The sequence below is a fragment of the Esox lucius genome, chromosome 21 (assembly GCF_011004845.1).
Source record: "Esox lucius isolate fEsoLuc1 chromosome 21, fEsoLuc1.pri, whole genome shotgun sequence".
In the NCBI taxonomy this organism is placed as follows: Eukaryota; Metazoa; Chordata; class Actinopteri; order Esociformes; family Esocidae; genus Esox; species Esox lucius.
Genome location: NC_047589.1, coordinates 27,984,230 through 27,999,692, shown reverse-complemented (window position 1 = coordinate 27,999,692; position 15,463 = coordinate 27,984,230). Strand labels below are relative to the sequence as shown.

Sequence of the window (15,463 nt, the reverse complement as noted above, 5' to 3'; positions counted from 1 at the left end):
CATAGTGTAACTTCGAAAATTACACCGAAAAACATTATGAAAAATTCGTTACATTACCTAAGATCAAGTATGGATAACATATTTCATTGTAGTGATACCAACGGCGCTGTGGCTTAGTTGGTTAAAGCGCCTGTCTAGTAAACAGGAGATCCTGAGTTCGAATCTCAGCAGTGCCTTTTTGAAAGGATAGGTTACATCCGTTTCGGAACTGTCGACCCGGCGGAGGTGTAAATATTAATTCAATAGTTGTTACTGTTTTCTCCCGACAATATACAAAAAATCGTATTTTAACGTGATCAATTAGGTTGTTTTGAACTTCGGACTGGGTACGTAACTCGAGCTTATGAAGAGGGCGTACCTTGCAGTCAGCCTTCCACATGATTATTTTCCACCACTCAAGGAACAGTGAACTTAACCGGAAAGGGAGCAAATACACACTTTTCTTTCGTCCCGCGTTGTCAGAGTTATTAACAAGATTAACAATAAAGGTAAGTGGTCATTTTGTGTTGCACAGTAAATTATGCATTGCATCTAGAGCAGTAGGAACAGTTTTTATTTTAGCAAATTCAATAAAAAAAGCTATATTGCTCTTCCAAAATATGCGCTGTACATTGATAGGTAGCACTAGTGGTCTAATGTAATTAAAAAGCAGGACTGCTTTTTCATGCAAGTAGCAATCATAACATCAATGCAGATTAGCCTTGGTATTGGTATTTCATTTGGGGAAACACACATGAAAATACTTGACTGTGTCTCCCTGGTGCAGAGTCCGCATGCCTTGTCCTGATTATAGATAGCAACACTGTAATTAATTAATCCATGTAAGTGAGTGGACGTGTTCTGCTATCTGGACCGCTGTAATATATTGTATGTTTCAGGCTGATTCCTCTCAAACCCATCTCTTTCCAGATGGCCAACGAGGCAAAGCCGTGTCCATGTGACCTCGGGGACCGGATGGAGTACCGAGGCGTTGGCCAGGAGGTCCAGATAGAGCACATCAAGGCCTATGTGGTCCAGCCTCCCTCACACTCGGACAAGGCCGTCATCGTCATCCAGGACATCTACGGCTGGCAGCTGCCCAACACCAGATACATGGCTGACATGCTCGCCTCGAACGGATACATGTATGTGACAATCTCTACCTGACACGGTTGCTGCTCACTGCGCAGAGTATGTGGTTCACACACGCTGGTTCTCTTCCTTCCACAAAGTGCCGTGTGTCCCGACTTCTACATGGGAAAGGAGCCGTGGAGTCCATCTGGCGACTGGTCCACCTTTCAGCAGTGGCTGGAAGATAAGAAGCCCACCAATATCAACAAGTAATTCAGATTATTCACATTGGGATGAGGGTAGTCTCACAGAGTCACTCTTTCAATGCACTCTCTGGCATTCACACGCCAGTACTGTATTGAACTTTATCGGCGCATATCTTCTGTTGGCCAGCAGAGGGTAGTATTTGAAATCCTGCCTGCTTAAATCATGTTGCGTTCAGGCAAATCCATAGAATGTAACTGTTTATTTTCGCTACTGAAATGTGCGGGTGCCCCCAGGAGACCATGTGCTCCCCCAGTAATCCGCCCCCCTCCCTCTCCCGGATGTGGTTCTGTCCAGGGAGGTGGATGCAGTCCTGAGGTTCCTGAAGGGCCAGTGTGGGGCCCAGCGGATTGGAGCGGTGGGCTTCTGCTGGGGCGGAGTAGCCACTCACTACCTGGCACTGCAGTACCCCGAAGTCAGGGCAGGGGTCTCTGTCTACGGTAAGGTCAGGGGTCTCGATCTACGGTAAGTTCAGGTCAGAGGTCTCTGTCTACGGTAAGGTCAGGGCAGGGGTCTCTGTCTACGGTAAGGTCAGGGGTCTCGATCTACGGTAAGTTCAGGTCAGAGGTCTCTGTCTACGGTAAGGTCAGGGCAGGGGTCTCTGTCTACGGTAAGGTCAGGGGTCTCGATCTACGTAAGTTCAGGTCAGAGGTCTCTGTCTACGGTAAGGTCAGGGCAGGGGTCTCTGTCTACGGTAAGGTCAGGGGTCTCGATCTACGTAAGTTCAGGTCAGAGGTCTCTGTCTACGGTAAGGTCAGGGCAGGGGTCTCTGTCTACGGTAAGGTCAGGGGTCTTTGTCTACAGTAAGGTCAGGGCAGGTCAGGGGTCTCTGTCTACGGTAAGGTCAGGGAACCACCCGGTAGACCTGGGAAACCAGGGGAGTTCAGGAAACCAACCGGTAGACCTGGGAAACCAGGGGAGTTCAGTTAACCACCTGGTAGACCTGGGAAACCAGTGGAGTTCAGTAAACCACCCGGTAGAAGCAGAAACCATAAACCCGCGTCCCTCAGGCGCCAGAGTTAAAGCGGGCTGTAACATTGCAATGGCAGCAATCCAGGATGACAAATGTCTGGCTAACTATTAACGTATCTGCTACTGTGACCACTTACCACATCATGCTATTCCACAATCTGACGGTGAAATTAAGGTTAATGCTACCTGACATTGAAATGAAAGACACAGTACGCATAAAAATTGGTCAATGCAACGCAACGACTGAAAGGTGGACGTCAGGAGCGTGAGCTTTGTCCTTTGCCGGGTAGGCAAATGCTAATTCTATGCTAACTGGATGCGAACGCTTGTCTGCAGGGATTGTCAAGGAGAGGGAGGACAGGTACGAACTGAAGAGCCCCACTCTGTTTATCTTCGGAGAGAAGGACGAGATCATCCCACTGGATCAGGTCCAGTACCATTATCTTTCATTAACTTGTAGTAGATGTAATGGATATCTGGGATGAAAGTAGATGACTGGCAAGCACACACACAGTCATTATAATTATTGTTCCCTTTTTGTTTAGTAGCCCAGGGTCAACATTGGAGGTAACCCTTTATTTTGCTGGTTTACCATACTGGACTGAATACGTTTATGTCCTCTATGATACATATACAATCTATATTGAGATCCATTAACTGCAAGCCTGAGTGTTGAAATTACCCATCTTCATTTGCAGAGTCCCTGTTGTTGTGAGTTTAACCAGCAACCAAAGTATCAGGTCCATGCAGTTGTTTTAAGATGTTATTCAGCCAAACTGCCACCATTTCATCCCCTCTTCCTCATTGTTCTTTCCCAGGTGAGCGTCCTGGAGAAGAACTTGAAGGAGAAGTGTACAACTGTTGACTACCAGGTGAAGATCTTCCCGGGCCAGACTCATGGCTTTGTTCACCGGAAGAAGGAGGACATAAACTCTGCAGACCAGCCCAAGATCCAAGAGGCAAGGGCAGACATGCTCAATTGGTTAAATAAGTACATGTAAAATATACAGTACACTTGTAAATCTATGAGTGTGCCGTGGTTGGCGTACTGATTTGAACACAGATTTAAGTATTAAACCCTTGATTCAGAAGTGCATTGTAAACAAAGCTGTTGAGTTGTTCAAAGATTAATTGGCATTTGCAATGTTTGAAGTGACTTTTGATTTAGTACCTTTTTCTTTTTCCACATTATCAAACCAGACCTGATATTTAAATGCCAGGTTTGAATGTAAATCATATTCAGTTGTATGAAGATAGAATTTATATGCGTATGATACCTTTTCATATGAATAAAGATGTTATGTCATCTACCTTTGTAATCTCATACACATTGATCCACTGCCAAGATCCAGCATCAGTAAATCAGAACAAGAGTGATTTCGTCATGTACTCAGTAAGGTGGTGTAAAGCACAAATGTAAAAGTCCTTCCCCAGTATTCACAAGTACCTGGTTGTGTTCACTAGATGAGGGAAGTTTCTAATTAAGACTTAAATTAACTTCCTTTAACTGGTGATTTAGGTTTTAATTAGGAACTTCCCTCACCTGTGCTGTTACTTCAAACTTTCACACCCCTGAATGAAACTAGGTTAAAAAGATGTTACCGCTGTCTGAGTAGTTGTTTACTCTGTCTGAGGGACTCATGAAGGCTCAATAGTTTTGCCAAGCAATAACAGAGGTCAGAGGGAGAGGAGAGACAACTTCAACCATACCCATGGTCTTAAATAACAGCAGGTATGAAAAGACCTGTTAAGACCCCATCAGGCAATGTTTCTCTTTCATCATAAAGTTCTTAATGTTTTTAAATTTCTTGTCTAGAGACGTGTTAGTTAAGTTTCTCATGTAGTTAAGGTGTTTATGCAGTGTTTTCCGAAAGTATTTAGCCTGGTGGTGTGTTTGGGGTCATTGTCGTGTTGAAAAATAAATGATGGTCCAACTAAACGCAAACCGGATGGGATGGCATGTCGCTGCAGAATGCTGTGGTAGCCATGCTGGTTCAGTATGCCTTCAATTTTGAATAAATCCCCAACAGTGTCACCAGCAAAGCAACCCCACAACATCACACCTCCTCCTCCATGCTTCACGGTGGGAACCAGGCATGTAGAATCCATCCGTTCACCTTTTCTGCGTTGCACAAAGACACAGTGGTTGGAACCAAATATCTCAAATTTGGACTCATCAGACCAAAGCACAGATTTCCACTGGTCTAATGTCCATTCCTTGTGTTTCTTGGCCCAAACAAATCACTTCTGCTTGTTGCCTCTCCTTAGCAGTGGTTTCCTAGCACAACTTATGGTCCCAACCCCATTAATAAGGGAAGAAATTCCACTAATTAACCCTGACAAGGCACACCTGTGAAGTGAAAACCATTTCAGGTGACTACCTCATGAAGCTCATTGAGAGAACACCAAGGGTTTGCAGCGCTACCAAAAAAGCAAAGGGTGGCTACTTTGAGGAATCTAAAATATAAGACATGTTTTCAGTTAAGTACATAATTCCATATGTGTTCATTCATAGTTTTCATGCCTTCAGTGAGAATCTACACTGCGAATAGTCTTGAAAATAAAGAAAACGCATTGAATGAGAAGTTGTGTCCAAACTTTTGGCCTGTACTGTATATATTTTAAAAGGCACTATTCTAGACACAATAACCCATAATGACAGAGCAAAACAATTATTTTTGGTATTTGTCAGATTAATTTAAGGACCTCTTTATTCTACCCCAATCTTACTTCCCTCAACACTGACCAGTTGGTGCCTCTGAGAAGCATCCCCCTAGCATGATGCTTCCACCACTATGCTTCACTGTAGGGATGGTATTAGCCAGGTGATAACCGGTACTTTTACTTGTTGTAGTGCTTGGCATTCAGGCCTAATAGTTAAATTTTGGTCTCATCAATGGGTCACAGACATCAGCAGGGTTACAGTAGATGGTTTTGACCACCCGTTGTTGGGCCTTCCCGTCAGCCACACTGTCGTCATAAAGCTCAATTGTGCAGCGGTAGAAGAATCTGGGAAGACAGATGGGCCTTCTTCAGCATCCTCCAAAAGTACAGGCACTGCAGCGCCTTTTTAACCTGTGTTGAGCTGTTGTAGGTCCAGGAGAGGTCCTGGGAGATGTGGACACCTAGGAATTTGAAGCTGGACCCACCCTCCACCTCAGTGCCGTCGATGAGAACTGGGATGTGACTATAGCCTTTAGACTTCCTGTAATCCACAATGAGCTCCTTGTTCTTCTTTGCATTGAAGGCCAGGTTGTTGTCAGTGCACCATGCCGCCAGGCACTTGATCTCCTCCCTGTAGGCTGACACATCATTGTCACTGATCAGGACCTACCACCGACACGCCATATGCCTTTTACTCAGGAGTGGCTTCCGTCTAGCCACTCCACCATAAAGTCCTGATTGAATGAGTGCGGCAGAGATAGTTTTCCTTCTGGCATATTCTCCCATCTCTGCACCGAAATTCTGAAGCTTTGTTAGAGGACCTCCCTGACAAAAGCCCTCCTTGCCTGGTTGGTACTAAACTTCTGTTTCACAATGATGGAAATGCTTTTGCAATTTCTTTTATAACCTTCCCCAGATCTATGCCTTGACACCATTCTATCCCGGATGTCTACAGAGACATGGATTGGTTTTTGCTCTGAAGTGCACTGCAAAGAGTGGGACCATATATAGACAGGTGTGTGCTTTTTAAAAAATCCATGTCCAATCAACTGACTTGGCAAGAGATGGAATTCAATCAGGTTCTGGAGACATCAAGGATGATCAAAGACACAGGATGCATCAGAGCACAGTTTGGAGTGTCATGGCCATTTCGGTCTGTGTCAGAGAGAATGACATCACTCAACAGGGTCACAGCGAAGGGAAGAGTCAGAAAGTATGACATCACTCAACAGGGTCACAGTGAAGGGGAAGAGCATGGTGAAGAGGTTAAAAAGAATACTTTTACCACAAGAGGGAGCTTCTGGCCACAAATAAGTCCCTCCAGTCCCATGTCACTAATAAATAGTCTTTATTTTCAACATCCAAATAAACAAATCAAAAATGGCGTTTCAACTTCAACAATGTTCTTGTTAGGTCATTAAATAAATCAGGAAAAAAGTTCATACAGCTAGTAAGCTACCATCAACATACACAGGACTGTCCCTTTGATTGGACTTGATTGGCATTTTTGAAAGATGTAGGACAATGGGAGTTTCTTAGTTGCAACCTCCTCCTCTCCTCAAAACCTCTAAAAAGAAAATGTTGGGTTTTAAGGTTGGGTGAAAAGAAAAGAGAGAACCTGAGGAGTAAGGAAGGTGGTTTCTTATCAATAAAAATGTCTAATTTAGATTATCGGTTGGAATGCCCCTTTAAAGTAACTGCCTGGTTAATTCACAGCTGTACAATGTTGTTAACTTCTCCATTACTCGTATTTATGGCCAGCAAAAAAAAAAAGGGAGGGAAAAAATAACACAGCCCATGTCAAACCTCATGCATCTCAAACAGAGAAGTAAAAAATATATATATATTAAAACTTTTCCTCATAGATAATGTCTAAATCTAAGAGAGCTGGCCAATAAGCAGTCTACTTGCATAATAATGTTTAGGAACAGTATACATCCACTGTCTGACATAATTAACACAGGAAGTTAAACTCATAACTGTAATCCATTACAGGTCTTCATATCAATGTGAAAATACAAGGCAGTTTTTTCATGCATTTATGGAAATGGTAGCCAATGACTTTGGATTATATGGTTTGATAGAATGTTAGCTATACGGACGGGAAAGACATTACCCGAAGGATGTGAAAAAGTATGTTAACTCCCAGAAGTTTTTTTTGTTTTTACATATTTGGAAACAAGGATATTTAAGCTATATTCCAAACATTCATTAATAAAAGAAAAAAAATCAACTTTGAAGCCAATTATGCAATTAGAATAAACTGAAAAACTAATTATGTGGAAGCAGTTAGTGCACACCTTGTGCCATCACAATTAGGTACACCCAAAGTTTAGAAAATCATTAGCGGGTCCAGCCTACCTTAAAGATAAGAAACGTTGGTCTGGTTTGGTAATTACCATATGGGTGTGTGGTGACACATAATGCCAAGCTCAAACAACCCATCCAAAGCCCTCAGATGAAAGAATATTGAGGCCCATGAGTCTGGGAGGGGTTACAAAGACATTTCTGTGAAATTTCCACAGAACTCCAACTGTCCCACATATTTTCAAATGGAGAAAAGTCCAGACCACTGGCAATTTACACAGGACATAGTTTCACCAAATTCATGCCAAAACCTGATGGAAAAGTTGCTTGTAGTCTGTAAAAACTCCAGGGTAAAACAATGAAGCAAGAGAGGCCTGTATATCCAAAGTGCACCTTTACTGTCAAACAGTGTTAAAGAGAAGATTTCATATCCAAATTCCTAAACATGAAAAAAAGACAACATTGCAGGGGATACACTTAAATATATTCACAACTGTATATATTTTAGTGACTCATTAACATGTAATGTCCACGTATATTATACTTAAATTTAGCAGTTTAACTTTCCAAAGAGGACCTTAACCTCCTAGTAGTAAAATTACGTTTTGTTCTCGCTTCTGTTCGAGGACAGTTAAAGAGAAAGAAAAAAACAGGGAGTGGTTATGGTAAGGGTGCCAGTTATTGACTGGTCACCCGGCTAAAGAGCAGAGAGGAAAAAGCAGGAGTCAATGTCCAATCGTTGTTCATTCTTCAAGCATGTCTGTGTTAGATGGTTCCTAGCCATAAAGAACCCCCAAGGCTGGCCAGTTAAGCTCCACATCGTTGGTTTAAATCCTCATCAGTTACATCCCAGTCCCCTTAAATTGCTTCCTTTCCTTGTTTCCTTTCCTTTAGGACATACCGCCAAAGGGTCATTGTAAAGGGTATAATTCCACCATATTACTCATACAATAAATTCCTTCCCTTTAAATCCATTCCTTCTGCTTCCCGCTGAAGTATGCACACTACAGCAACAATTAGCACTGGGCTCTTGTGTCATTTCGCATTCAGCGGTTTAGAAGAAAAGGAATCAAGAAAAGGAAGCTTTTTAAGACAGTTGGCATACAGACAAGTACAGACAGCGGAGTGCGCTGAGGTGGCCTTCGTTATCCCAGCATTGCCTGTTATTGGCCATGGCAGAGTTCTAAGAGGGGTTGGGGAGGAGCTACTGGCCAGGCTCAAATATCAGTTCACAGGTCAGTAGCTTGGGAAAAAAAGAGACCAATTTTTGGTCCACTGATGTCCCATGAATTGTCTGCTTGCTTCCCTACTCTTTGTCCCCTGCTTCAGACTGAGATGAAGACTCTGATGGGGCCTGGCCCTTCCCAGCATCCTCTCCTTCACCTGAGAGAGACAGACAGACAAACAGAGAGACAGGTAGCGAGAAAGAGAGGGGAAATAAAGGAAATAATAAAATTAATGATTACTAAATTACATCACATCTGATATCTGTACAAGAGAAAGAGGTAGAGAGAGACAGTGGTAGGTATGTAGGTGGGGGGAGGGGGAGAGAGAGAGAGAAATATGGAATATGAGTGGTGTCGTCTGACACAGCGACAACAAGGCATCTCGACGATGATGTCACCCTGTAAATATGGACAGCAGGCCCGACACTATGCGTTGTCGAGGGAAACACATGGCTCCTCCGGCCGGCTGTCGTTTTGAATGTCCTTCTTTGGCCGACTTGGCGTTGTCTTGAGGCGTCACACTTTGCCTTGTACATACTGTGTCATACGTTACAGCACGGTGACCTCACTGCAGTACGGGGGTAAGGAATAGTAGAGACCAAACTAGAAACACAGGTCCAGTGGTTTGTACAGTCTGGTATTAGTTAGCAGAAATGCATCGTTAATAGGCTAACAAATTGCGCTAGTAGCAAGTCAAAAAACACAATAGGTTTTGTGGCGGAAATTTGAAACTGCAAACTAAATTATGACGTTTTGATGTTATTACTACTTTATATTAAGTTGGCGGTTATGCGTTTTTTTATTTTTTTTATATTGATGTCTGTAATGGTGTCATTTAATATGTTGTGAGGAGTTTGTAATTCAATGTATGTACACAATATGAGTTGGAGGAGTGGCCAGTTATGGAGTACAAAGAAGCCTGTCGTACATACATTATTTGAATACGAGGAGTGAGGTCATATGTAGGTGGAGGTATTTCGATTGCCCCAAGCACATGTAAAAACGAAAAAGACCAATTACTTAATGAACTGTTTTAAATTATTTTGTCGTATGCACAGAACACTTGTGGCAAGCATTGTCAAGCAAGAACATACTAGAATGCTAGAAAATTAAATACAAATAATTAAAAACAAATTGATAATTACAATAACACAGTACATGATAAGTCTCAGGCTTAGGTTATTGAGATTAAAGTCATGTTTAGGTTGTTATTTTTAATGGTACCAAAATGTTAGCCGGTCCTCACATACAACCAGCGTCTGGGTCACTTAAGTGGTACTGTCCAGTGCTCTCACCTGTCTTGTTGATGTTAAGGTGAGCCAGGTCCTGTGATAGGTCACTGGGTCCCTGTGCCCCGGGGGATTGTGGGATGTCGTGTACGGCGTTGCGCCTGCCAGCCCGCCGCGAGGCAATAAAGTCTTCATACGTCGCCTCCACATCAGTCATAGCTGACACACCTCAACATAGCAGGGCCTGGGGGACGGACACACACAACCGACTGTACAATCACTGTGTGTGTGAGGACATTAAATCAGTCACCAGACCTCAAACCAACTGAGCACATATGGGAGATTTTGTAGCAGCGGATGACACGACCATTTTGAAAACCCATCAACAATAAGAAAAAAAATTAACAACAGATTGAGGAATTTTACTGGGAAGAAAGGAGTTTCCTTTGTGTTTCCTTTATCTCTACAATTCACCACTGTTTGAAGGTGCTATAATGATTTTCTGGAATTGACAGACAAGAGACAAATTTCCCAGAAGGGACACAATTAAACAATAATTAATATATGTTTTATTTATTTATAAAAATATAAATTTATTATTATTATTATTATTATTATTAATAATAATTATTATTATACATTAGCCACCTGCTAGAGAACCTTACATTCCAATCCCTGTACTACATAGTAAATAACCTTTTGCAATGATAAGGAGCGTCAAGGATAGACATTTTAACTGAAGACATTGGTATTCAGACTAGAGAACCTAATCCCTCCTTAAAAACACACACTCAGTCAGTGACATCACCATCACTGACATCACCTGCCCTTAAGAACGGTTTTAAACCTCTGATTTCAAAACCACCACTATTCTATCAACACTCCACAAAGCTGCTAGTGTTTAGTATTAGTATGCACTGAATGAAAACTACATTATAAACATGATTTCATATACTGTCAGCACAAAGCCAGGATGTTAAGCCCCTTAACTGACATGATAACACTATTAGAGAGAGGTTATACCCAGAATGCAGTGCAAAACGTTGATTGCCGGCTGCTATTTTGGGCTCCAGCTTGGCACTCCGCACAAAATGTTGTAACCGTGGCAGCTAGAGTAAGCAGCTGTTGCACTAGTAAACACTGGAACAGCCACTACAGAGGAGAACCCCCAGTCACCTCCTGGATCAGGGAATACAGAGGAGAACCCCAAGTCACCTCCTGGATCAGGGACTACAGAGGAGAACCCCCAGTCACCTTCTGGTTCCGGGATAACAGAGGAGAACCCCCATCACCTCCTGGGATCAGCCACTACAGAGGAGAACCCCCAGTCACCTCCTGGTTCCGGGACTACAGAGGAGAACCCCCGTCACCTCCTGGGATCAGCCACTACAGAGGAGAACTCCCCACCTCCTGTTTCAATCAATCAAATGTATTTATAAAGCCCTTTTTACATCAGGAGTTGTCACGAAGTGCTTCTCCAAATCACCCAGCCTGAAACCCCAAGGAGCAAGTAACAACAGTGTTGAAGCACAGTGGCTTGGAAAAACTCCCTAAGAGGGGCCAAAATTTAGGAAGAAACCTAGAGAGGAACAAGGCTCGGAGGGGTGACAAATCCTCTTCTGGACCCCTACAGATATAATAGAGTAGGTTTAAATGTCAGTGTGATACTCATCAGCAATAAGTCAGAAGCACAGACATCCAGAATTAGAGGTTGATGAGACGACTGACAGGGTACCTCCAGCAATAGTAACATTTGCTGGCTTTAACTCATTGCTGTTCTGGCAAACACACCTCCTGCCATGATTAGTAGTCATGTACCACAAGGTCCTGTTACCCTCATACCTGAACAGGAACCAACCTCTGCCGGGTGCTAGCTGAGAACTGGATGGATCAGGAGAATGTGGTGAGGACTGGACTGCTTGCAAGGAAAAAATATAAACTTTTCCAGATTTCTATCACATACCGAATTCCATTCAAAATGAGTAATACTGCATTTATCAATGTATTCACCGAATAATTTCAAATTATTCTGTTGAATTTGTATATTTCATACCAATCTGCCCTCATATCTCTTAAATATTAATGTTTTACATAATTTATACAAGCCAATACACCCCGAGGAGCTAAGATCAGAACAGATCATGAGCTCTCTATGGTGTGTGTGTTTGTGCATGTATAGAAAAAACAATTCACATCTCCTTTAATGAAGCAACAACGATAAATAGAACAACACACTGATTTTGATTACATTTTAAACTGTTCAACTAGTTATATTGTTGAACCTAACAATTGTCCCATTGAGGCCCATTTGCAGTCTATGTCTGATGTTGTAATTTTGTTTTAAAATCATAATTGCTTGCCTAACAAAACCTCAGAATATATATTTATCTTGTGTTTACCAGAACCTATTTTAGCCCTAGAAATGCTCAGTTTGATCATGTGAGTTTAAAAAATAAATAAATATATATATTTAAATACAAGGCCCTGATAGGATGGTCTAGACCCCACCCCCTTTACTACAATCCAATCAACATTGTGACATAAAAAAAGTTTAAAGTTTAGGCCTACCTGAGCAGACCTACATTTCAGGAACAAAGTACAACACAGCAATATGGTTATAGCAGATTATTTTGTCTGACCTGACCTTGGCTTTCTGTGAAATCAATTGCTCGTAGGTATCTAGGTTAAATATACTTACAATATATCTTACATAACTACTGCTCTGACATTACTTGATCGGCTATAGCCACTGAGCCAGGTGTACCCTGTTATAATCGCTGTTGCTAGCTTTCGCTCGTGTCTCAACCCTGGTGTTATAAGCAAGTTCGATAGTACTGGTGCCTTGTAGATACAAGTGACAAGGTCACAATTAGGTTTGTATTATTAACGAGGTCACTAACAGGTGATTTTCAAAGATTAAATTTAAAAAAAATTGTTCGTTAACGGAACAAAATGCGTAATGACATCAGCAGTTACGCATGGAATAACACATTCCCCATTCCAGCTGTGTAACAATTGACTACCATATTACCTGGTAGTTACACAGTTATACCGAGGTAACTACTATGTTATTACTAAAGTTGTAACATATGTGCCTGTGCAATCGCATGAGCTGACTACACTGGGACATACTTCCCAGAATAGCCTCTGGACAAACTGCCAATATCTAAATATTTTACCAAGTGAAACGTGTACATCCAGCCACACATCCTTCAACATATGCAAGCTGTTCAACATCACCCAGCATTCAATCTGATTCATAGCAGGCCTGACAATCAGATGGAACAGATCGGTTCCAGTAAGCATTCAAAGGTGCAGTCCAAAAACTGTAAAAGTCAATACACTGAAGAGTCGCTGGTTCAAACCCTTGATCCACCAAGGCAAACCAAATCTGTTGTGATGCCCTTGAGCAAGACACTTAACCACAACTGCTCATGTAAATCACTCTGGATGACATCGTCAGCTAAATGATGGCACTGCATAACGCTGACAGGTCTGCCAACTGAGAGGGCGTTGAATCTTCCAGAAGTAGTTGGACGACCATAGAAAACACTCAATGTGACACAAAATTTGTATGTTCAGATGATGGTCATTCTCTTAATATTTTCCAACAGAATTATCAGCATAATGAAGGGCACAGACACACAAAAGATCCCACCGAAAATCCCGGAATATCGGCATGGTCATCAAGGAATGGAATTAAGGCCAACTTTGTGTTGTCATAGTTGATCGGATTGTAAATAAATGAATAGCTGTTCCTCTGGGCAAGAGAAACATTTTTAGAAACATCTACCAACAAACCAATGATTACAAATCTATATTTCTAACCATGTCAATTACTATATTTCCTATTCATTTAGCTATATTTCATATTCAAACTAATTTAATGCATGTTTAATGGAAAACAAGGCAGTTTTTAAGTGACCACATACTTTTGAACGGTAGTGTATATTAATAATAAAAACAAATATGTGGGGAGTTTTTACATTCAATAACCATCCACAGTACTTAAAAACAATATCAGGAAGACTACACCGGGACATTAAGGTCAAACCTACATGAGATCTCTCCTCCGGCTCCTAGTCAATCACGTCGTCTCCCACTCTTTACACATCTACATGATAAATGAATATCGAAAGACACTTGTTGGATACTCGTAGGGTCTTGACAAGGAACAGGTGCAACGGACATTCATAAGGTATAATGTCTGACTGTAAACCATCTCCATTGTCATTCTTACTGTTGGTCTTAAGGCTTTGTGGAATCATTGCACGGTTGTTATGGCAGGTCTGCAGCCTACGTAAATTAATTTCGAAGGAGTGTACAGTGAAGATCGCGACAGGGAATTTCATTTGGTGTTACAATCTCTCAACACTGTATGAGAACTATAACGCCGTTTGGCGACATTGTAATCCATGCGTGGCGATGTAGCAATTGCACACTAATCTGACTGGTTTTGACCCGGTTAAAATCAAAACAATAGAACACGTCGGTAGGATATCGCCAAAGATTCTACAAAATATGTAGCTTGACAGCTTTTGAGTTACAACGAAACGCGGTACCACTTAAACAGATAAAGCCCACACGCCGAAATCGAAACTTGAAATCTCGTTAAAATCTTACCTGTTTGCTGGGGATGTCCAAACACAAGCTGCTTTGCACGGTCAATCACAGCTGCCCGAAAGCGATAGGCTGTCTACAGCCCGTGATTTGCGTCTGTCTTTGCAACAAGACCTTTCTTGCGGCGCGGTGAGCGCAGTTAACGTAGGGCATGACGTTGGGCACGGCTCTGTGCAAAAACTATGTCGGTTTGCTAAATGTCGGTAGATCTATTTTAATTGTAACACATGTAATAACATAACGCTGTTGTTTGTCTAATTAATAATCTTGTTTGGGCTAACATTAGTTAATAGCATATACAATATCTGGTAAATTATTAGATTATCCCTGTAAAGTCAACGTCGTGTGGTCGGGTGCTGAGCCTACCTCTTCCAGTTATCGTTTAAAGATTTCCAGATGAGAGGGCCATGTTGAATTGCTAACAAAAATATTGAGTCACCAACGGCCAAAACACTGACTAATGTAAATTCAAAAAAATAATATATATCTATATATATAAAAAGCTTACCACACAACCACCTACATTTTCCTGGTTCCATATAACAGCTAAGCCTATGTCAACCAACCACTGGTGACCTGTGCAATTTAATTGGTCGAAATTACCATGTGTGCAGATCGGGATTTTATTGGACAAGGCTATTTGCAAACATGGCCCTGAGATTATAATACTATGTACAGTGAGATTACACTGAGATATAAGAGGGCCTTTTTTGTAGGAATTGGTGGACATAAGGTCATTTGTTGTAAACAGGTGAGCTGACAAGGAAGAAAGAAAACTTTGATTCTGACTTTGAGAAAGACAGTTTACCCTAATTAACAGGTTGTTGCTGTAAAAACGAATGTGTTCTTAGCACACTTAACTGGTTAAGAAAAGGCAAGTGTTTTTACAATGGCACTGGCTGTTGGTGACTGAAAATAACTTCTAGGAAATCCATCTAACATTGGTCAGTCTGAAAGTCAAGATTATGTGAGAAGAAGTTGAGGTACTCTCTATGGTCTGTTTGAGGTACCAAATGCCCAAAGATGTTGTCCATACACGTCTCAACAACATTGCTGTTTATTCACGCTTCCAGATGTTGAGCTGGTTAAAATATCTCAGTGGTGAACCATTTATTCAACAGATAAGCAATC

The 15,463-nt window shown here is 41.8% G+C and overlaps 1 protein-coding gene and 2 non-coding genes across 4 annotated transcripts; 2 read left to right on the top strand and 1 right to left on the bottom strand.

The window, feature by feature from the left end:
- Positions 1–102: 102 nt before the first annotated feature.
- trnat-agu lies at positions 103–176 on the top strand. Its single transcript has one exon. It is a non-coding gene; the product is annotated as a tRNA-Thr (tRNA).
- Positions 177–466: 290 nt separating this feature from the next.
- On the top strand, positions 467–3,595 carry cmbl (carboxymethylenebutenolidase homolog (Pseudomonas)). The gene is given in 6 exon segments (NM_001310886.1): positions 467–488; positions 910–1,124; positions 1,212–1,319; positions 1,612–1,754; positions 2,623–2,714; positions 3,105–3,595. Coding segments are annotated over 5 exon segments (741 nt in total). The 5' UTR covers positions 467–488; the 3' UTR covers positions 3,288–3,595.
- Positions 3,596–9,919: 6,324 nt separating this feature from the next.
- LOC105008965 lies at positions 9,920–14,692 on the bottom strand. 2 transcript variants are annotated; one of them, XR_004575103.1, is made up of 4 exons: positions 14,336–14,692; positions 13,771–13,826; positions 10,187–10,214; positions 9,920–9,956 (listed from the first exon to the last, which is right to left on the bottom strand). It is a non-coding gene; the product is annotated as an uncharacterized LOC105008965 (transcript). The 2 variants fall into 2 exon arrangements; XR_004575104.1 differs by lacking the exons at positions 10,187–10,214; positions 14,336–14,692 and adding an exon at positions 13,953–14,329 and having other exon boundaries at positions 9,921–9,956.
- Positions 14,693–15,463: the final 771 nt, after the last annotated feature.